This window comes from Triturus cristatus, chromosome 3_1, assembly GCF_964204655.1.
Source record: "Triturus cristatus chromosome 3_1, aTriCri1.1, whole genome shotgun sequence".
Classification (NCBI taxonomy): domain Eukaryota; kingdom Metazoa; phylum Chordata; class Amphibia; order Caudata; family Salamandridae; genus Triturus; species Triturus cristatus.
The window spans coordinates 608,400,623-608,425,059 of record NC_140583.1 but is presented as its reverse complement, the minus strand read 5'-3'; the positions used below and the strand labels follow the sequence as shown (position 1 = coordinate 608,425,059).

General features: G+C 43.6%; 1 protein-coding gene across 2 annotated transcripts in view; it reads left to right on the top strand.

Moving 5' to 3' along the window:
• ADAMTS17 (ADAM metallopeptidase with thrombospondin type 1 motif 17) overlaps nucleotides 1-24,437 on the top strand; it is a 957,220-nt gene that overhangs the window by 583,332 nt on the left and 349,451 nt on the right. For both annotated transcript variants that reach the window (XM_085644533.1, XM_085644532.1), the window contains exons 11-12: nucleotides 1,593-1,694; nucleotides 20,416-20,561. In XM_085644533.1, the coding sequence (XP_085500659.1) occupies nucleotides 1,593-1,694; nucleotides 20,416-20,561 (248 nt within the window). The remainder of the gene's footprint in view (nucleotides 1-1,592; nucleotides 1,695-20,415; nucleotides 20,562-24,437) is intronic.

Genomic DNA, 24,437 nt, shown 5'->3' with positions numbered 1-24,437 from the left:
GGACTCTATAGGACTTTGCCACAAATGTCTGTCTGAGTAGAGAAGTCAATGGCACTTTGACCCGCTTAGATGCATTTCCATCACAGGATTTCCATCACAGGCTTAAACATGCCCTACCGTAGGGACATGTTTTTCGAGAGCCATTTCTGCCGTCTCTTCACTTAGTGTGCTGATAACTATTCCCATATCCACTTTCCCCATCTGGAGCTCATGCCGCATAATCTATCATTTGTGATGGGCAGCGTGGACCACCCTGACAGAGACCTAAACCAGCTCATTGCATGTCCAGGAGTTAGCATGTTAAAAATCAGATGAAAACATATGGAAAAGATGAGGCGCAGACTGCCATCTTTTAACACAGCTTCAAAGAAGAACTGAAGGACACCAAGAAGCTTTAGATCACGTGTTAATCAATTATCAAGTGCTTCAAAGACTACATGAAAAGCAAAAGAGGTGCAGCGCTATCCATCTTTACTGCAGTAGGCAAGTCAGCTCTCTTATTAAAGAGGGAGGCTTTGTGTGTTTGTGCGTATTTGTGTGCATCTGTGCGTGTCTGTCTGTGTGTGTAGGTGTGTGTGTTTAAAGCTCCCAACAGAGCCGACTCAGCCAGTACTCCTGCAGAAGTCTTTAATAAGAAGTAACATTAAGAGGGATTACAGTAGCATCTGGCATTTAATGATCTAGGAAATTGCAAGATCTGTAGTAGAAAGATTATATAAACAAATGATTACTAATAGCACTAGAAGTTTTTATTTGCATTGATCCTGGTGTGAAATAACTGCTAAAGGCGAGGTCCTTTTTTGTCTATTCTGGATTATCCAGACTTTTGTATTTACCATCGTCAACATTACTGGCGAACACATCACCCCAGTAGTAATGAGATGTGTACTATTGGGCCAAAAACTAGGGAAGCTTTCTGCCCTGAAGCCACCCTCGCCCAAACACACGCTTCTTCAGAAATGAAGTTAATACCTTATAAATGTGAATTTTGATGGATTAAGGTGGTTTATTTGAGTCATACCACAGACTGCACTGTAGCAGAAACTCTATGATACCCATATGCCAGACAGAGAAATCTCATGCAGTGAATGATCGCTGCTGTCTCAAAAATAGACGGAAATTTGTAAAGAACGAGGAAGTGAAATCGTGCTGTAAAATCATGAAAATGAGACGTGTCTACGGTGTCTTCTATACCCCAGGGCGTCCAATCCGCCTCGAAATTAGGCCCTCTGAGTGCTATCCCAGAGTAAGGGGCTAATGCAAGACTTTAAATGTCCTATTTTCTTTGAAACTGTCTTTCTTTTCAATATTGCCGTGTTCAGTAGCCGCAGTAGAGAATTCCAGTTCTCGTCACCATTGCTGCCTTGTTTGTGATCCACCAAGATAAAGAACGTGGCAACAGAACACAATTTCAGAAGTGGGAAACTGAAAACTCCTCTCTTTGTTTAGTGTTTCACATCATCGCCTTTTTCATTGAAATTTCAGTTGTTTGGTTCCTTTAAGTCTTGCATAGTGCTTTTTGTAGTATCTGTTACTTTGAGTGCATTATACTGTAGGTTGCCTTAAAAACTTGCCTTCTTTTGTGCTTTCAGCATTTGATGTGTGCTGGGCTCTGGTGCCTCGTGGAAGGAGATGCGTCATGCAAAACCAAGCTGGACCCCCCACTAGATGGAACAGAATGTGGGGCAGACAAGGTAATTGTAAATCTGGACAAGACTCAGCCTGTTATGAAAGTTCCAAGAGACATGGCGAAAATCAACACTGCAACTCCCTGTAGCATTATGTCTGGCGAAAAAAAAATTCATGTATTTTAAAATGCATGGTTATCTTGCTAATTAAGTCTCCCTGCCTTTTAGCGGCACCAGTCTGTCCTGAAAGCAGATGGTTTTCAGCCAAAGTCCCATGAAAACCAGCCACAAATTACCAGGAAATGAAATTCTATGTGTGGGCATTTTGTTTACCCCTTGGTAATAATGGCTACATTCAATGTGAAATAAAATTAGACTTTTGCCTTCATGGTCTTGGTCATGCAGTAAAAGTCTTTGAGCTCTGTTAACAAATGTTTGCTCTGTAAATATAGAACATCTCAGATTCATTCCAAAGGCTTCTTGCTGTACCCGCACAATGCAGGAACCAAAATTGAAATATGTCATCATTTTAGAATACCAGTTCATAGTTGCATGTAGCCCTGTTGTAAGTGTCACCCTCGATGGCTATGTAATAATCAGACCGGGTCAAGGGCCAGAGGTCATCAAAATGATTTCCACCTCCCAACCCTCAGCACACGTCCTGGATCCCATCCTGGCCCAACTGGCCAAAAAACTCAAACTCTCACTAACTCCGAGCTGGACCAAGATCATAAACAGCTCCTTGAGTACTGGAGTCATGCCGGACTGCCTCAAAAGCGGCCAAGTCACACCTCTTCTGAAAAAAACGGGTGCAGACTCAAACGATCTAAATAACTTGAGACCCGTCTCCAACCTCCCTCTCCTAACGAAAATCCTGGAAAGATGTGTTCTCCTCGAACTCACCCAACATCTAGAAAACACCAACTTCCTAGACCCTCACCAATCAGGCTTCAGAAAAGGATGCAGACAGCGATCCTAAACATAATAGAGGATATGCACAACTCTCTTGATACTGGCCAATGTTGCCTACTCATACTCCTGGACCTTTCGGCAGCCTTCGATACGGTTGATCATAATCTACTCATCAAGGCACTTCAAGAAAGGGCTGGAGCTGAATAGATGGTACTAAAATGGTTCACCTCTTTTCTACAGAACCACACCCAAAGTATAAAAATCAAAAACTTCTCATCGGACCCGCACCCAGTTAGCAGGGGCGTCCCCCAAGGATCAGTACTTTCCCCGCAACTTTTCAACATATACATGGAACCCCTCACCACCATGCCAAAAAAATCCAACATTCCCTTCCACCTCTATGCAGACGATACCCAGATCTATCTGGAAACCACCTCCATTGAAGACATTCAAAGACTGAACGGCACTCTAAGAGAAGTCCCACGCTGGCTATCACGCAACCACCTAAACCTCAATCAAGACAAGACAGAAATCCTCCTAATCTCTAATGATGAGAAAAAAAAAATCTCAGAAAGGCTAAAAGCGATCGATGCGCTCAACTACAACCTTACCTTAGCAGACTCTGCTAAATCGCTAGGAATCACCCTGGACCCCAAATTAGACATGAACAAACACATCAAGAACACCGCAAAGAACGCCTTCCTCAACCTGAAACTACTCAACAAAATAAAACCTTCATCCCTCAGAATGACATCAAACAAGCTACTCAATCCCTGGTGCTGTCCAGACTGGACTACGGGATTTCAACCCTCACGTGATCAGCTAAATCTCACCTAGCTCCCCTCTGATCAACTCTGAACACAGCAGCCAGAATGGTCACCGGAGTAAAGAAATATGAATACATCTCCCCTGCGCTCAGAGAGCTCAAATGGCTTCCAATCGAAATGAGGTCCAATTTCAGAACCGCCTGCCTCATGCACATAGCGCTGCACACAGGCAAACCAGCCTACCTGGCCGCCAAGCTCCAGAAGGCCGGTCAGACAAGAAGCCTATGGAGTACCAATACCCTACTCCTTATCCCTCCAAGAACTCGCAAACTAAAAACCGCATCCCGATCCTTCACAGGAAATGCTCCCAAAATTTGGAACTCCATACCAGTCCACATCAGGACCAACCGCTCCTACCTACAGTTCAAAACGCAGCTCAAAGAACTCTTCATCAACCGATCTCTCCCGTATGGATAGATGGATAGCTACAACCTAACCATCGAAGCAGGCCCACAACTGCTCACAAGACACTTTGACATTAAGAACTCTACCTCACTATCCCCTATACCCTCCTGCCCCCCCCCCCCGGGCCAATCCCGTCACGAGTCACTGTGCTCTCTCTGACGACATACTACTGTGATAACATACCCTGCAAGTGACATTGTGAGCTCTACGACGATATTACTATGATACGTCTGGAGCCATTGTATATACTAGTTTGTCTAAGTATTGTCTATGTATCTTACGAGTGATCATGATGTGAAGCGCTCCGATACCTTCAGGTCTGGCCAGCGCTATATAAAACTCCTAAATAAATGTATTGCTGAGCCACAGATTTTACTTAAGAACATTGCACTATGGTCTTTAACTTCAGTCTTCTTCCTGTAGTCTCAGACAGTATTATTTCCAGATCTGGGTTAACTGAGTCTTTTAAACCATTTTCAATTTCTAAGCCATTACCCATCGTCTTCCACATGCGTCCCGGGGTATCTGAAGTGAACAGCAAGAACTCATTGCCAAACCACTAGGAAGTTCTGGTATTCCTACCCTTCCCACACGCTCTCTCTTCCCCGCTTTCGTCCCAGCTTAAAATCTGTCCAACACAACCTGAAACCCCCTGTGCCTAGCGAGAAGCCCAAAGAACCATAAGCAAGCTTCCTGGAAGCTTTGACATCACCTTCTGACTTCCAGGATGCCTTTTTTATAGGGTTCTCTGTCTCAAACCCACAATTGACTGACTTGCTTTCCTGTTGGACTTGTCTTGTAGGCTGCACCCGTTCTTCTCTTAATGGTTTCAGGGATTGGACGTTTTTCTGGGAGGGCCGTGGTGGATCCTGGCAGCCGCAGCCCATGCAGGTAAGAGCGGTGGGGCAGTGGGGCCGGGAGGGGGTTATTTCGATGGACGATGATGAGGGAAAATGAAATAAATAATTAATTTTCCCTCATCATCGTCCGTCTAAATCCCCCCCACCCGGCCCCACCGCTCTTACCTGCATGGGCCACAGCTGGATCCTGGCCAGGTCCTTCCTACTTTAAAAAAAGGAGGCTTCACACTTTCATATCCCAAAGAGTCATCCATCTGACATGCAGTACTAGTTAATACCAGCGTCTTCCATCCTGGGATTCTAGGCCTCTCCTCTGTTCCTGTTCCAAGGAAAACAGGTAGATGGTAGACCATGAGCTACTTATGTGCTGGCTTCCTAACCTACCCACACGACATCGCCCCTGACATAAAAGCCGGCTGGCTCAGAAGCAAACATGTCTTGGCCAGATGCATATGCTCGAGTGCATTCTGTCTGCATGCCTGTCCAGCTTGCAATGTAATGAGTAACATGTAACATGTACTAAACATTTCTTCTGAATTTCTGTTACCACATGCACTGCCAGTTTAGGTACAAATGTGTACTGTGGCACATGAAGACATAATAATCTACCCCCGAGGATACAGTTTCAATTTAGCAAGGTGTCGGAGTAGAACGCTCATCACGAGGGCCTGCAGTCTGCAATTGAGGTAGACTACGGGACCACATGTTCCTCTCAAAAGCAATACTGGAATAGACAGATTGATAACAAGTACATATTTCTTCTTATGGTAAATGTCTGTCTAAATACATCCTGGCCTCCTCCCGTTCCCATGTAGGATCAGTGACAAAATATCGACCACACAAATATATTGTGACACAGAAGTATTGTGTCAAAAATATCGGTGACAGAAATATCCTTTTCCTATACTTAAAAAGGTGAGTACAAAAATATAGATCAAAAAATATTGTTTACACTAATATCATAAAAAATATGACAAAAATATAGTTTATCAATAAATGCACAGTTTACCATGTGTATTACACAAATGTAAATAACATTTAATATTAAAAATAAATATATACTTATGTAAACATACACACCTAAAAACGTGTGTGTATGTTTATATAGGCACATCTATAAAAAAACAACTAATATTAAATGGATATATTTTACATTGGGGGCAACTAGCCCAACGCTGCTATGAGAGCAACAACTAGCTCAACTTCTGTTTTTATACATCCCCAGTTTACTACCTTTTCAGCGTCCGGCAGCCCAGCCCAAGCTAATGACTTTCAGCCCCCTTGTCTTGGGAGTAGAGACACATGTAAAGAGGAGCAGTCATCTACAATCGTTAATCATTTAACATCAATTAATGAGGCTTCAATTTCTATGGCAAATGCAGCCATAATGCACGCCGATAAACTTGACATTCAAATCACCACAGGGACATCTTAAGGATTCTGGGGGCCCTGGGCCAAACATATTTTGGGGGCCCCTGTTCAGACGGCTTTGAATTTATGATCCAATTTGAGCCCCTGTTTCCCACGCAGTTTCCGCATCCTCAGCTGCGTTAACGATCCAGTTTGCATCATAGGCATTAACCTATATATTCCCGATGTAAACGGACGCGTGCAGCTGACAGCGGTAGGATTTAGTGTTTTCTGCCCTGCTACTAGGTTTTTAATAGTTTTAAAATTGTATATGTGTGGCTGAATTACTCTATGCTTTTTAACAATTTCTCCTACCTACGCGCACTTGCACTTTACTTGATTCTGCTTGCCTACACCTCCTTAGCTGCTCCGATTCGCATCTCGCTTTTCCTCCAGTCCAGGTCCACCACGGCTGATACACCGATTGTGCGGAGGGCTGGGGTTACTATCAGGCTCCTCACTTCCACCCATGCAGTTTCTGCTTCCTCAGCTGCGTTAGCGATCCAGTTTGCATCATAGGCATTAGCCTATATATTCCTGATGCAAACGGATACGTGCAGCGGGCACGCCACTGGCACCCCAAAGGCAGGCCCGTCTGTGCCCGTCAGCATCCCGGAGGCATCTGGCACCGGCCATGCTACCCAGTTCTCCTCCGGTGAGTTTCTTCCACTATATTACAATAGGGAAAAACTGCTTAGCCTTAGGCGGCTACCATTACGTCAGTGTACAGCGGCTGATCCGAGTCTGGAGGTAGACTTTCGATGCAATAAGTGCAACTGGTCCCTCCTCCAGCCCAGGAAACTTGCCCCCAAGATCTTTCCACGCAACAATAAGTGTAAAAACAATAAGAAAACAGAGAACTTAAAGGCCACCCTTTTGAATTGTCGCTCTATGCAAAAGCATGAGCCACACATGTGTCACCTACTTTTAGACGAACAGCCTGATCTTTTACTTCTCACTGAGACCTGGCTGTCTGAAGCCTCCAACCCTACTATCACCTCGGCCATCCTTACAGGTTATAAAATCCTTAGGAGGGACCGACCGAGTGGTAAGGGGGGGGCAGTGTCGCCATAATTTACAATAAAAAACTAGACTGCTCTCCCATCCCGATGGAAAGCATCGAGGGTGCAGAGTCCTTAGGCTTCCGCTGTACCTTAGTCCCCCATTATAGCATAGCTGTTTTTCTGATTTACAGACCTCCCGGTGCAATTGGAAAATGTATTACTACGCTTAAAACAGCCACCACCTCCCTGGCCTTAAAATACAACAACTGCGTTATTCTGGGAGATTTCAATATACATATGGACAATGGAAAAGGCACTCAAACAATTTCCTTGTTGGAGACGCTGCAGGCCTGCAACATGTTTTCATCTATTTCTTGGGCCACCCATGAGCCATACCCTAAACCGAATCTTTCACAACTTTGACATATCTGTATTCATCCCGATGTTAGCAGATGCCCTTGGTCGTTCCTCAACAGAACTGTCTGGCTGCCCCGACTCGGACACCCTCTCAATAGATTCATGGTTCTGAACCAACATTGGTGCAGCGGTACCGGTTGTTTCCCGCTCCTCAAAGAGGTTGGCCCCACCAGCTACATGGTTAAACGATTCCCTCAGATCTAGCAAAATAAATTGTAGAAAAATGGAACGGAAATGGTGTAAATCCTATCTACCCAAGGACAAGAAGGTGTATAAAGACACCTTAAAAGATCATTACATTCTTGTGAAGGCAGCCAAGAAAAACTTCTTTCAAACTAAGATAGAAAATGCCCAAAATAGGAGTAAGGAAATCTTTAGCATAGTTAAATCCTTTACCTTTACCGCCCAAAAGCCAGCACAAAGAAAGGGCCATGCACGGAAGAATGGTATAATCAAATAGCTCAATTCTTCCACAAAAAGATCTCTGTGATCCAACAAGCCTTCACTGACATCTCAGAGGAAGAACTGACCTTATACCTTAGTTCTTCTAGAAAATGTCACCTCTTGGATGCTCCATCTTTACTAGCTTTCCCTGAGTTTCAGCTTGAAGAGTCACTGACCCTTCTCCAAAGCATTAAGTCTGGCTCTCCTACTGACCCATATCCAGCGAATATCCTGAACCTATTAGTTCCCACCATAAACCCCATGGTAAACCAGCTCATTAATGTTTCCCTCTCCTCAGGCAACATGCCGAAATTATGGAAGAATGCCAAGATTCTTCCACTGATAAAAAAGGCTGACGCCAAACCGACAGACCCTGCCACCTACAGGCCAATCTCCCTTCTTCCGGCCCTCTGCAAAGTATCAGAGAAGCATGTAAACAAGGCCCTCCAAAACACGGTTTTAGGGCTAACTACAGTACAGCGTACGCTCTGCTGGAAGTGACTGAATTTCTCAAGGGTAAGCTGGACCAGGGAGGCAAGGTTGTTCTGATACTGCTCGATCTGTCAGCGCTAATCGATACGGTCCCACATGAGAGGCTCCTGGAAAGACTTGCTAACATCGGCCTGGTGTGGGGGGGTAGGGGGGGCGCCTTAATGTGGATATCATCCTTCTTGGCAAATAGATCTCAAGACATCTGGCTCCCCTCTTTCTCATCCCCGGTTCTGACCATGAATGTAGGTGTCCCTCAGGGCTCCATTATCAGTACCCTTTTAATATATATCTATCCCCCTTGCATTTCTGGTAGAGGAAGAGGGCGCCAAAATAGTTTCCTATGCTGATGACACTCAGCTGATTTTTACATGTGAAAAAGGAACCGACTTTGACGGGGCAATGATTAGGTCTTGCCTCACAAAGGTTTTTAACTGGCTTAAGATCAATCAGCTGAAGTGCAATCCTGACAAAACTGAAGTTGTTTTCTTTGGTTACCCAGAAACGCCTGACTTGAGCTCTTGGTGGCCAAAAGAGCTGCCACCCCCACCCGCGGAAAAGGAGAAAGTAAAAAACGTATGAATTGTCATAGACAAGACACTCTCTATGCACTTTCAAATCCAAAAGCTTGCTTAGGCATACTCCGGATGCTAAAAAAAAATCCTGCCGCTGTTACCGCTTGAGAGCAGAACGATCGTGGTGCAAGCCCTGGTGACATCAAAGCTTGACTATGTCAACAGCTTCTACCTCGGTCTTCCCAAATCCCTTATACAGCACCTACAAGTGGTACAAAATGCGGGAGCCAAAGCCATCCTGAGATCTAAACACAGATCTAGTATGACCCCTATTCTTAAGTCTCTAAACTGGCCCTCCATAAAAGAACGGATCGACTTCAAAGCGATGACCATCTTCTTTAAAGCTTTCCACGGCTTAGGAGCCGGCTACCTAAATAAGCGTGTTAATCGCTACACAACATCTAGACCCCTAAGATCTTCCAATACCAACCTGGCCATTATGCCTAAAATATGCCGTGCCCCCACTGGAGGCAGATCCCTCGGCTTTCTAGGTGCAAAATTGTGGAATAGACTCCCTGAGTTTCTGAGACTAACCACAGACCTACTCTCTTTCAGGAAGAACTTAAAAACCTGCCTTTTTAATAACTGATGGGTCTTTTATGCACGTTTTCCTCCCGCTGTAACTCGCCAGGATACTGTAGTCTGAGTAGCTGCACGCTTTATTAAATACACTATTTCATTTGGTCCCTGACAGTGCAAAGGAACACTCGTCCAAATTCTAAGTACCTTATTTATGAGGCCTTGCTTTACTTTTATGCCGCCGGTGCGTCACTTTTTGTGACGCACTGGCAGCATAAAAAAATGTGCCATGTTGAGCCCTATTTACAAAGTGACGCATCTAGGCCGATACATTATACCAGCGCCAGGTATATTGTATGCAGGGTAGGTGTTCCCCTTCAAAAAGCCTCAGAAATGGAGCATTGAAATCTATGAGAACTCAGTGCACCACTTCTAGGACTCCATTGCGTCAATATCTTACACCTGCCTCATGGCAGGTGTAAGACTGATGCATTCCCTTTCACGTGGGGCTTGCCCCATGTGAAAGGACACATTGCTGGAAATGCGTCTATTTTCAGACACACCCCACCAATGCATCACTTTTGCGCCGACAGATACGTCACAAATACTGACGTATCTGTAACTCCTTGCGACATGATGCGTCATACAGTAAATATGACGCATCCATCATGTCGCAAGGAGGGCGCACTAAGAAGTGACTGTTTTCACACAGCGATGCATCACTTCTCATAAATAAGGCCCTAAATGTGTTTACATCTAATATTCAGGGATAGGTATGTGTGTTTTAAATATTGTAACAGCAGCAGCTCACCAATATTACTGCAAATAATCTCTGTGACGCCCTCCCATTTCTTATATGTTAGGCCTTGTTTTGATCTAAAAGAAACTTTTTTATGTATATTGCGTGAAACATAAACACAACATTTCTCTGCAAAATGGCTGTACTAGACTCACACATCAGGTACATAAAAAAATAAATGAAAGGAAAACAGTATTTAAAACAATCTGTTTAAGAAATATTCAAAGGTCATTAGGGCAAAACACTGGAGAACGGAGCTGACTCTGTCAGGGGGCCCCCTGAAAGGCTGGGGCCCTGGGCCAGAGCCCACTTTGCCCATGCATTAAAACGTCTCTGAATCACCATACTACAGGCAGTAGCTGGCCTGATTTCCGGGATAGACACTAAACTGGACAACCTGAATTCCTTAATACACAGAGCACAGACAAACACTTCTTATTCGACCAAACCAGTGAGCTGTGGTTGCAGCCCCATATTGCTCAAGCTAGGAAAACTCCCAGACATAATGAGCACGCTAATTGTGGACCTCAAAGATGAAGCCCGAAGAACACGGAACAATGAATTTGCTCACCAAAAAACAGACGGGCCATTTAACATCACAGATGCTCACCTCGGTAAACCTGACCTAGCTAATCCAGCCGAAGTAGACAACAGACTCGTCTTGGAGCTCAGCGCCAAACCCGACGAGACCACCCGTCTTCCAAATCTCCCTTGAGATAAAAACAACGATGAATACACTACTGAAAAATTGGCAAGCCCAGTTACTCGACATCTCTCTCGAAAAAATAAAAAAAGATTAAAAAAACTCAACAAACAGAGTAAATATAAGTCCGCATCAAATGGTTGAATCCGACAATGGCTACTGCCCGCCTCCTCAGAGTCGTATGAACATCCCAACGAGCACCAGGGGGCTATGTTGCAAACTGCAACTACTATAATAGCAACAAACTCAGCATGTCATGACGCTCTTGGCATGATTACCTCCGACCCTATTCTGGGCCCAGCGGCCTCTTTTGCCCCCTGCTGGGCAGTCCCTTCGGGTCCGGGTCCTCAACAGATCTCGACAGTACTACATACTGTCCAGGCGAATGAAGCAATCCAGGGTTCCTTTAGAGATTGTTTAGCAGAGCAGAAGAACCCTCCGCAAGAAATCAACTAATCATAAGCAAGAACAGACAACCACAAGAGTCGCCAACTAAAACCGATCAGGCTATCACCACGGATATAAGCTCAGTTCCATCTAGGTTAACGCCAGGGCTCGCCGCTGGGACAACAACAGTTACGCGCCACTGGGGACGATCTATTGAGGGCATGGTAGCCTGCCCATCTACCCCTTTTACACCAGCCACCATCCCAACACTGGTAACTGGGACCCAGACCCAGCCTTATATAAAACAACAAGAACGAAAAATTTTGCTATATCCAGAGTACGTCTCACAAGGCAAATGGGACACCCTCAATCGCAGTAATCTTTTGAAACTCTGCGCAAACATCCCCGGCTTGGAAAAGATAAAAACAAGAGATATTGAGAGCGTATCTTTTCTATCTCGAGGCCCTAATGAGACCAACGAAACCACTGAGCTAACTTTCACTAGCCCAATTACGGCAGAGATTATGAAAAATCATCATACGCTACTGGATAGTTGGGGCATAAAAATAAAGACTCAACCGTTAGAAAAATATCCATCGATATAGAAAACCTGCGGCTCGGAGACTCGTTTGCTTTCTTCAGAGGGGAATACTGGGCGGCTGGAGGGCATGAGTGCTGCACGGAAACCAGCTCCGCAAGTAGTCTCCGTCCTTCTTGGATCCAAAGGGGGGACGACCTCCAACCCCGCCAATGAAACCCCAATTAAAATCACAACCAACTTGGGTCAGGGTAAACGCCTCTGCTGCGTAATGGGAAACATCAGCAAAGATTGGTCCTGGTTGCCGCACACTTTAAACCCCAGCACCTAATAGACGCCCTCCCAAAAAGCACTCCACATGACCATCGACTACCAGCAGTTTAAACATCATGACCTGGAATGTCGCAGGGATAACCAAATTAGTTCAAATTCAAGCGGCAGTGGATTTCCTTGAAGGGGCCGACATAATCTGCACCCAAGAAACTTGGGCAGTCAAACCCATATCCTTAAGGGGGTACGCCGAATTCTGTAAACCAGCTATAAAAGCCAACATATTCGGAAGACCCTCAGGAGGGATAACGATTTACATCAAGCACTCGCTACGCATTGAATTTACTGAAACACCTTTTACTTCCCATTTGTTCTTGGCGGGCATTCTGAAAGGGCTTCATTCGACCAAAGGCCCCCTTCCCATCCTCTTAATCAGTGTTTATTATAACCCCCATGGGCAGGGGGCCATGGACTCCAGGTCACTGCTGACAAGCCAGTTAGAAGCCTTACTTTTGCATTACCCCCTACTGGGCTCCATCATCCTTGGGGATTTTAATACTCACAACATAGGGGCCACCCAAAGTCATCTCCCCGGGGCAGCAAACGCTTTCAACGCTTTAATTAAATCATATAACTTGGCTACTGCTCATGTGGTCTATTTAAAAAGTCATCCAATGGCAGCCGTAGCCCCCACTTTCAACAATCAAACAACGATTGACTATATCATTTTAAGTGAAAATCTTCAACCTCTACTGTCAAATTACACAGTTCACCCACGCAAAGAAAGCGACCATGCTGCCCTAACAATTACCCTGAACCTTACAACGGAATCCTGCCCTAGGATGAACTGCCTCGGGACTTCTACTGGTGAAGAACTGCACAACCTTCCGAGACGAATTAAATGGGGGCCTGTGCCGGCCACCAAGTTCGAGGTCTGGAAACAAGCATGGGAAGGTTGGCCATTAAGTCCCAACCCTGGGGGCGTTACAAAAGAATGGGACAGATTAGCTCCGGACCTAGCCCTTGTGCTCCGCGACAACCCAGCAGGTCGTGCCCGACCGCATGTACCCCACAAACTAGGAACCAATACGGCTATTAAAGAAAGCGCCTGATCATTAAATGCCCTACGCAGAACATACAGAAAAACCGGCTCTGATCAAGATAAAATGCGATTAAAAACAGCCGTAAAAAATCACTCAAAAACGGTGTGGGCGGCAAAGCGCGATTACTCAGATGCCCAATGGCTGCGGATTTTTGAACTGTTAAGACCTTGTAAAACCCAAGAGTTCTGGAGCTATTTAAACACCCTCGCCCAAGGTCATAACCATAGAGAAAACTCACTTGATGCAGGTTCCTGGGTCAGCCACGTAGAGACATTATATCAAGACGACCAACATAGTCCCCACCCAAATCACGACCACGCTGGGACTGGCGAATTAGACTCCTCTGCCAAATTTAAAGTTGACCTTGAGACAGCCTTAGTTACCAGAATTCTAAAAAAAATCAGACACAACGGAGCCCCGGGTTCTAACGGCCTGCCCGGATCCCTTTTCAGGGCAAATATAGAATTCTGGTCCGAGACTCTGACGCTCCTCTATGCAGAATGCCGGCTCCTGGGGGATGTGCCAGACTCCTGGAGAGGGTCGCTTATTAATCCGATTCATAAGAAAGGCCCAAAATCCAACCCGAACAACTATCGCATGATTGCTCTTCTGGACATCGAGGGCAAGGCCTACGCCAGCTCCATCTTAGTAGAGTTAACCCACTGGGCAAGTTCCGAAGGTCTTTTACCATTCTTTCAAACCGGGTTCAGATCAGGGGCATCGACGATTGATAATATAATAGCCCTTTCTTATCTGGTCCACCAAGCAGTTAACCGCAAAAGTCTCCCTCTCTTCGCCTACTTTATTGATTATTCAGCTGCGTTTGATGGTGTAGACCGATCAATCCTATGGAAGAAGCTGGTACTTTGGAACATCAACCCCGGGTTGTTGAAAGCAATACAATCATTATACCATAAAACTTGGGTCAGAATCAAACTCTCCAACACCGCAGCAACAGAGAAAATAAACACAGATCGGGGTCTAAAGCAAGGGTGCGTGCTCGCACCGCTCTTGTTCAATCTGTATACCGCTGACATGGGCCAAGCCTTGACAGGAGCAGCATTGGCTACGCCAAGGATCGGGGACACAAATATACAGCTTATTCAATACGCTGACGACTTGGTACTTCTAGACCATACCAAAATAGGTCTACAAAAAGCTCTGTCGGCTCTGGCAATTTACAACGTGGCCCACAAGCTGGTGGCCAACCAATCTAAATCCAAAGTTGTCATCTTCGGCCATCACCCAAAAAAGAAATTAGCAAGATGGAGCCTCGGCCAGCTGACACTGGAAAGTGCACAAAAATATAACTACCTGGGCGTCTGGCTCACAGAATCAGGGCGTTCGTGTGCTCAATTGCACAAAATCCAAACGAAAGGGAAATGCATTACTTATGCTCTTTGCAAATTACAAGCTACCCTGCACAGCCCAACCACGACGGCCATTTGAAGAGTTTTACGTGCAAAACTAATGCCCGCCCTTACTTACGCCCAATTAGCATTCCCCGGAAAATTATCGAAAGAACTGGAAAAAATACATTGCAGTGCCCACAAAAGGCTGTTTCATCTACCTGCGTGCACCCGCAACATATTAGTGCGCTTAGAATTCTCCCTGAACCACCAAATGCTGGAAGAGATGGCCTTTCTGTGTAAATATTATTTTCTCACAACAGCGGCCCAAGAGAAATCTATGAAGGCGGTTTTAAAACACATTTTCTGCGAACCTGGGGATCCATGGTCAACTGCACTCGCAGCCGGAGCAGACCAGCTTAAACTAGCCCTGGAGAACTGGAACCCCAAGATCATTAAGTACTCCGCCATCAAGTGCACACTTAAAAAACAAGTTCGTATTCACTCTCGCGCCCTAGATCTGGAACTATTGGACAAAAAAGGCCTGCACGAAAGCCAAACCCTGCCACAAAAAGGGTTCAACTCTAAACTTCACCTTACACAGGCCGTGGGCAGAGCAGCCTTACTCAGGATCTTAAAATCCAGATTACACCCTCTGCCACTTCAAGAAATATACAATACTAAACTGAGAACATCGGTGAGCAAGGGCTGCCGGCTCTGCGATTACAAACACGAGTCTCTGGCCCACCTTTTACTTTGCTGCCCTGCCTTGCGTACAGCCCGCAGTTTCTATCTACGGCCAATTTTATTACAACTGGGCACCCGCACAGCCAAGGAGGCGATTCATAAATTGTACACATTGACCACAGTAAAACATATGGCCTCGTTTGGCAAATTCATCCAACAGACTCGAACACTGCTGATGACTCCACCACTTGGAGCCTCAGTCAACTGCAAGTCTGCTTGATGCCCATGGACTTTTAATTATTGTCTTCTTTTAAGAGCTGATATTTTGTGTTCTATGCTAAAGTTTTATGTTATGGTTTTAAGTAACCAGCAATAAATATATTCATTCATTCATACTAATTTTTTGTTGTCTTTTTTAATTTACTGATATTAAAAATATATATATATATATAAATATATATTTAGATATATGTCAAAACAATACCCTTTCAGGCATAGAATGACCCATAAATATTGCAAAAGAAGAAGCAGAGAATTCTGGGTATTTCTCAAGTTTAGGTGCAAGCAGCTCCTGTTAGAGCACTCGCAACACCAGAGACACTCTAGATCTGCTCACCTCAAATGTCTGCTTTTCTATCAAAGTCTTTAAGTATAGGATTAGCACAGTGTCATCCACGCTAAGATAGAAAGGAACACAGTCTTTTGCCATTTCTACAGCAAAGTCTTTAAGCATAGGACTAGCACAGTGCTGGCCATGTCGAGCTGTAAAATGACAAAAGCCATTTACCAATCCAGGCACAGTATTACAGGTTTGAATTGGTAAAATACCAAACAAGCCAACCTGAAATGAGTAAAAGCAACCCCTGGCAGTGTTTCACTCTAATTAGAGCTACGATTAAAGACTTTGCTGTAGAAATGGCAAAAGAATATATATATATATATATATATATATATATATATATATATATATATATATATATATATATATATATATAGATAGATAGATAGATAGATAGATAGATATAGATATATATATATATAGATATATATAGATATATATAGATATATATAGATATATATAGATATAGATATATATAGATAGATAGATAATATAACATTTTAAGAACTAAACAAATAATGCGATTACATCAATTTAGACAATAATAAACATGTAGTAAACTGTGTAAAAAATAGACCTACTATTACCACTGCTGTCTGTTCAACAGTAGAGAACGCGTTGGACACCGAGGGATAAAAGTTACCATTCCCACTCAAGCCTGTGCATCAATAGGGAAAGTGTTATACACCAGAGGGTAAAATGTGCTATTCCCATTCCAGTCTGTGCAACAGTAGGGAAAGCGTTAGATGTTGGAGGGGAAACATTTGCAATTCCTACTCGAGTATGTGCAACAGTAAGGAAAGTGTAGTGTTAGATGCCGAAGGGGAAAAACGTGCAGTTCCCACTCCGGTCTGTGCAACAGTAAGTAAAGTATTGGACGCCAGAGAGGTAAAATTTACTATTAACACTCCAGTCTGTGCAACAGTAGGGACCGCGTTGGACACCAGAGGGGCAACATTTTCTGTTACTACTGGAGTCTGTGCAACAGTAGTAAAAGCGTTGGACTCCAGAGGGGTAAAATCTACTATTCCCACTCCAGTCTGTGCAACAGTAGGGAAAGCGTTGGACACCGAAGGGGTAAAATTTACTGTTCCCACTCCAGTCTTTGTAACAGTAGGGAAAGCGTTGGGTGCCGGAGTGGTACAATTTACTATTCCCACTCCAGTCTGTGCAACAGTAAAAAACATGTACTTCACTTCAAACACATACCATATTTTAATAGCTCTACTAATTTTCCAAAAATATAAACCTATTTATATAAAAAATATATATAATTGTTTTTATAAATTAAATAATTTAAATAATTATTAAACATTGTAATAATTTTAGATGTAAATATTTTTAAATAAGTGATCATTTATTTAAAATACATTATACTCCCACAAATACAGTTAAATATAATTAAAACAGAAAAAGTAACAATTAACATATTAAGTAACATTTAAAGGAATTATTAATAAATGATGAATTATTATTTTTTAATTATAATTCAATAACTTACCAGCTTACAAACACAACACAAAATGTTATATTTAAACAATGTACACAATTCTTAAATTAAATATTTAATTACAATTAATAATTAATTAATCAATTAATCATTGATTACTACTTAAGTTCCTGCCCTATACCTCTACAAACCCAACAACCTGCACCTAAAAAAACAAAAATATAAAATTGACACAATTTACCTAATTAATCATCAATTGACTAATTAATAAACAATTAATTAATCAATTAAGTCCTATCCTAGACCCCTACAAACAAAACAACCCACACCTAAAATATCACTTAAAAAAAAGAGTAATTACACAGTTTACGTAATTATCAATTAATGATTTAAGAATAAACAATTCATTAATAAATCAAGGATTAATTAACTTCCCACCCTATACCCTTACAAACAAAACAATCTGCTCCTAAAGTATCAATTAAGAATATAATTAAACAATTTACATAATTATCATTTTAAATAATTGATATTAATTAAAAAGTAATTATTAATTAGTTATAGTTAATTAACTTCCCACCCTGTACCCCTGCAAACCTCACAACCTGTTAAGACACTATAAATTGATATTAACAATGACATTAAAAATTATAAATATCTTAAATTTAAAAACTATAATTCAAAATTATTAGCAACAAATATACAAACAATATATAACATATTATATAACAAAATGAACTAAAACACCTACAAATGATTAAAAAAAGATATTTTACCACAAAATTATTGCAAACCATATTAAAAGGATATTTTTGCAAATATTATTACTTACCCAAAAAACTATATTTATGTCCATGATATTTCTGCATCACGATATTATAAACTCAATATTTCTGTAGCTCAATATTAATAACTTGATTGTAAGTCCAAATACCTTCCTTGTAATGTATTAAATGGTCAACTAGTAGTGGAACCAGAAGCTGCTTGTCAAAGTGGCTTTCAAATCCATGCACAGCCAGTACCACACATGCATACACTCACACCTCTTTTCCCTGTTTGAAGGAGTGCTCTCATCAGCTCACTTAATTAAACTGTTCAGTGTAAACTGGAATCTGTTTCTTTAATACTTTTCCTTCCTTTGTGATGGGGTCTTCAGTTCCATTGATTCCTTTCTTCCTATGCCTCAATATGAGCTTCTACAGCAACCACACTGTGGATTCACAACATCTTTGCTGCCCCAGAAGCAGTTTGCAACAGTGGTCCTCCACAAAAGCACTGCAAATCTTCTTTGGGAAGCCATCCCGTGTACTGCTGCTACGCAGCATGTTGCTATGTTGACTTTGGTCCTTAAGAAGCTTTTGTTGCTGATGTACAATACGGGCAAATTCATCAATGGAGATATTCAATTTCATTATTTATAGTAACAATCAAGGGATACATTGAGGGGCTGTGAAGTCGGGTGCATTATTAGTTCCTTAAAACCCCAGTATGATACCAGGACGTAACTTTCATCTACTCTCCTTCACCCACTGGGATGTTACGCGTTTAGGCCAGAATCCACAATGTTTGCTTCTTGCACACAGAATAGTGAAAGTAATAGTTCACATTAATAGTTTTCTAGCATTTTAGGCGACTTGTTCTGGATCGATTTATTCTTTACTTCCCAAGGAAGGGACATTCCCAACCATAGGTTGAGAGCCCTCCCAGGGCAAAACTGTCATTAATATCAGAGATTTGGTTCAGTGGTGGCTCTTCCGCTAAGACGGAGGAGCGTCGCCTCACTGCTTTTAAGCATTGCCAAGTAGAAACCTAAAATGATAGTAGCTTAGAGATATTATCATTGTATGCTTTTTGTCCTGCTGCTTTGCAGGCAGATGGGTGGGGCTGCTCTGCTCTCGGAGTAGGGGAGGAGTGGTTTGCCCACTTCTAAGTGCGCAATGACTGTTTAGTTATGCACACTTCCCCGTTCTCCATGCAGGCTGCATTACAGCCTACGTGGAGAGCATGCCCACCCCTCCAGCTCCTGGCTGAGCTCTGTGTCACGGCGCTCAAACCAATCTCAACACTGCATTGCAACGCTGTGATTGGCTTAGGAGAGGGAGCCTGGATGCCTGCTTCCTGGAGTCTGAAGCAGGAGCAGGGACGTAGGTCCCGGCCTCAAGGTACGTTTAAAAAAAAAATCCTCCCCTGCTGTCCCATCCTACGGCCCCCCCGTGACTCTCCGCGTCCGCCTCGCCACCCGCGAGCGATGCCGACCGCCACTGATTTTGTTGCATCACCAAGTACAATCGCCCCAGGCCTTAACCAGTCATTTCACAGCAGTATTGAACAAGCCTCTGTTTCTGGGTGTCGTGGCAACAGCACAAGTTCTGTTCCTCTGTGGATGTTTTACGGAAGACCAATTCTTGCCCCTTCCTGGTGAATCACACAGGATGCTCTGCAGAGTCAAGTCCAGCTCTTTCCAGTAACATCAATGTGAAAATTCTTATTGCGTTGGTTCATCCTACTGTAAACTCTTCTCTCATCTCTTTTCTGTGTTGCACCGCCCTAATAAATACATTTTCTGTTAAATAGTTGGGTGCAGGTGCTTTCAAAGTGGTATGGGAAGGTGTCTGTCATATTTCACAAGACATTTTTACATACAGAGAGATAAAAACACACATACACACTCTCTGTTTTGAAAGTCTTCAAAAATTAAGTTACTTTACACAATATTGCGTTTCCCCTCACTTAGTAGCCCTACCAATCTGCATTCCTCTCCCATTCCACTGCCCCTTAAGCCTCTCTCATGCGCCCTGCTAGTCGTATAATTTATTCTAACATTATTTGCCAGTGTGAACTATTGGAGAATCTGCAGCTCAGTCCCCCCTCCCCCAATCTTACTGACCAAGCTACACCCCGATCAAGGTTTCCTTCTTTTCACACTTACCTAAACAAAACTGCAGTTAAGATGGCTTTTTCTGTGCATGCTTCTACCCAAAACACCCCCCATGGTCGGCTAAACAGCTCTTGTGTTGCAGTGGTGCCGGGCGGGTGAATGCGTCAGCAAAACTCCGATCCCGGAGCACGTGGATGGGGACTGGAGCGCGTGGAGCCCGTGGAGCATGTGCAGCCGGACCTGTGGCACTGGCGTTCGGTTCCGGCAGAGAAAGTGCGACCACCCACCGTAAGTTCATTTGTGTTGTCATTAACATTAGTTCACACTTACCTGTTTTCCTGCCGACTTCTCCATTCCTCCATCTGTTCATCTTCTTTCTCCACCCTCCCCACCCCCCATTGGAACATTCCTACTGTTTAGACAGTTGAAGTCTGCGGTGATATTTCCTCAGGGAGAGAGAGCTGGAGACGATTAATAAACACGTCTTATGCCGTTTATTAACATTATTACTTCAATTTGGTAAGGCAGTATTTATTGTATACATATATACTGGCAGGGTCGGACTGAGACATATAAAAGGCCAGGCACCAAAATAAAAGTGGCCCCATTAGTGGTTTTAAAAGCTAAAAAAGTGTTTTGCAAGGTATGGAAGACTTCATGGGTTTTTGCCTGCTGCAGGCAATGTTTGTGTTATTTTCATTGAAATCAACAGTAAAAACAGGCCCAGCAGACAATAAAGCCCACAAGCAGCCCAAAAACGGCCCAAACAACAGCCTATGAGACATGCCTTATAGGCCAGTCCAACCCTGTACATTGGGGACAGGGACTTTACGCAGGCACCTTCAGCACCTGTGGCGTGGGGGGAGGGGGCATTCAGCCTAAAATCTTGGAATGTTCGTGTGCCACAGAAGTCTCAGTCGCTGCTTATCACATTTTACATGGGGGCAAGAGGGGGTGCATCATTTTGAATCATGCTACTGAATTTGGCGGACCCATATCAGCAATCAGGATTTTGTGAGATTTCACAACATTCCAGTGTCTGTGATCAGTGGCAGCCGGTAATTCGAGCAGGAGGGCAGTGGTTGGACCAAACACGCACACATACCCACATCTACATGCACACTCACTTATACTCATGCATTCACAAGTGTGCACTCATGCACAAGCATTCACAAACACATACACACAGAAATACAGCCATTCACAGCACGCGCGCACAAATACACATACATTAATACATACCCACTAGCATGCACATATCAAACATTAAAAGACACAACTTACCAGCTGCAGCAGTGATCTCGGGTGGTGGGAGGTAACCCTCATAGGTTCCTGGAGGGTTGGGACGGCCACTTCCTTTCAATGGCTTAACTTGCATCCCCTCTCGTTATAGAGTGATATGGGGCCAGGGAGAGTTGCTGACCTGAGCCCACTCTGTGACAAAGTGTCATTGATTTATACTCAGCCCTGGGAATTCCAGGGCTTAAAACTGAAACACACAGGTTAGAGTCTGTCGCTGACGCCCCCTTCATTATGAGGGGGGATACCTTAATTTTATTTGCTGGACTGAGGAGGTCACGCCCACAAGGCTATGAAATTCTCAGCCCGGCAAAGTTCAGCTCATTTAGCGCATGTATAGCGCCTGACTGCCTGACCTGAACATAAAGAGTGTCTGTCAGGCTGACCTTTGCTCAGCCTGACAGACACACTTCATTTCTGCAAAAAAGGTGTGAGGGAGGGGTGGCAGGCCCCCTTTGCCTTAAAAACAATCCGCTGCTCTCTGTGATAGATAGTTTGGTAGCACTAGGAAAAGTCAGTCATATCTTGGGACGTGACGCACTTCTGTAGCCATATCAACTTTCAAAGGAACACGCTCTATGGAAAATCTTTTAATTGCTCTGTAGGCCTGTCGGTCTCTAATTTTATGGACAAGTTTCATGACTTGAAGCAAACTTTTTTCGCTGTCATTGTGGGAAACAAATTAGAAAGGAGAGAGAGCACAACTGCTGTGTAGGAAACCCCTCACCCACCTACCTAGTAGGTGGCATGCTTCATCATCGGGGCCCAACTGGATTGTCTAGCACAATCCAGTTGTGCTACAACGCCTGAGATACAGCGGAGCAGGGTTATGAGCAGTGAGTGAAGTGCTATGTGAAGTGATATAAGAGTTAAAAAAGTCTCAGGGAAATGCCCTTTTGAAAAAACTTTAATTTTAAGGGTCCCAGGACTAGTGTAAAAAGAGAGAAGGGGATATCGTTAGGAATGTTATTTTCCTTATATCCCTAGAAACTAAGGTCAACTAGTTTCAGCCTTCGATATAGTTCTAGAGGCTTTCGTCAGGACCAATCGAAATTGTAGTTAAAAATAATTTTGGTGAATGGCCGTAAAAAATATATATAGGCCAAGTGTAATTATCAGCACACACCCTAAAGTGTGCTGTGAGTGTAGTGATGAAATACTACACAGGTCCGTAGTACCTAGGACGGCGCTCGGTTCCGCTTGCTGAACAAGCGGAACCGAGCGCCGTCCTAGGTACTACGGACCTGTTCTCCCTTCAAACTGCAAGCGGAGATTCATACGGCGTTCTAACTCCAGAGGATTCACTACCTCTCTACTCATGTAACCTCGAACGAAGTTACTGTGAGTATTTCATCACTACACTCACAGCACACTTTAGGGTGTGTGCTGATAATTACACTTGGCCTATATATATTTTTTACGGCCATTCACCAAAATTATTTTTAACTACAATTTCGATTGGTCCTGACGAAAGCCTCTAGAACTATATCGAAGGCTGAAACTAGTTGACCTTAGTTTCTAGGGATATAAGGAAAATAACATTCCTAACGATATCCCCTTCTCTCTTTTTACACTAGTCCTGGGACCCTTAAAATTAAAGTTTTTTCAAAAGGGCATTTCCCTGAGACTTTTTTAACTCTTATATCACTTCACATAGCACTTCACTCACTGCTCATAACCCTGCTCCGCTGTATCTCAGGCGTTGTAGCACAACTGGATTGTGCTAGACAATCCAGTTGGGCCCCGATGATGAAGCATGCCACCTACTAGGTAGGTGGGTGAGGGGTTTCCTACACAGCAGTTGTGCTCTCTCTCCTTTCTAATTTGTTTCCCACAATGACAGCGAAAAAAGTTTGCTTCAAGTCATGAAACTTGTCCATTTTGTTTGACCATATTGTTTTGGGGAAGAGGACAAGTTTTTCTTTTCCTCGCTCTCTTGTTGTTCTTATTGGTCTCTAATTTTAAACATGTGTTCATGCAGTTGTGCACAATTTGTTTGTAAAAAGATAATAGTCACATGATATTGCATGTCATGTGCCAGTCTGTATCCTTTTTGACATGTTAGCTGTAGAGCTGCCAGCTTGTAAACAAACTTCACTGTATGAAGAGGGGGTGAGGTCTTCCCTTCACTAAGCCTAGCACCCCACCTCCTCCCAAACAAGCATTAAAAATGCAATAGGTCTCGCCTTTCATTAAGTTAAAGCCATTTGCTTTGCTATACAATATCATTAGCAAAGAAAATGGCTTTAACTTAATCAAAGGCGAGACCTATTGCATTTTCAATGCTTGTTTTAGAACTGCCGGTGATGGGAACCGGCAGGACCCGGGCCACTTAAGCCCTGTTCAGAGGTAAACAGCAAATAAGGACGCAGAGCTGGAGGGCGTGAGGAGGGGAGGCAGCCACAACAGTGTATGCAGCTCACTCTAGGGCGAATCCCAGGTTGTGGTTGGCACTGCCTCTGCGCCCTGTTGATTACTGTGCTCGTGACTGGGTCCTTCTTCCCCCCTCTTTCTGTCTTTGGTCCCTCTTCGCTGCTCTGCTAGGCTGCTGCTGGGCTGGGGGAGGACTGTGGATTGCTATGATCTGTGTTTAACGTGTTGGCTGCTGTTTCCAAGCCCATCTCTTCCAGGCCTTAACCTTGGAATGACCCTATGGCGATCTTTGGCCACATGATGAAACGTATCCGTCAAACAACCTTAGCGTAATAAAGAGCAAATAAATATCCTATTGCAAACCAGGATACATTCTGTTTACATATATAACATTTATTTTAGAATTTTTGATATAGCGCCGTAATAGTGAAAAAGTGCTACACAACGAGTAACAGGATAAGAACTTCCACAACACCAGCAAGTGGAAGAGAA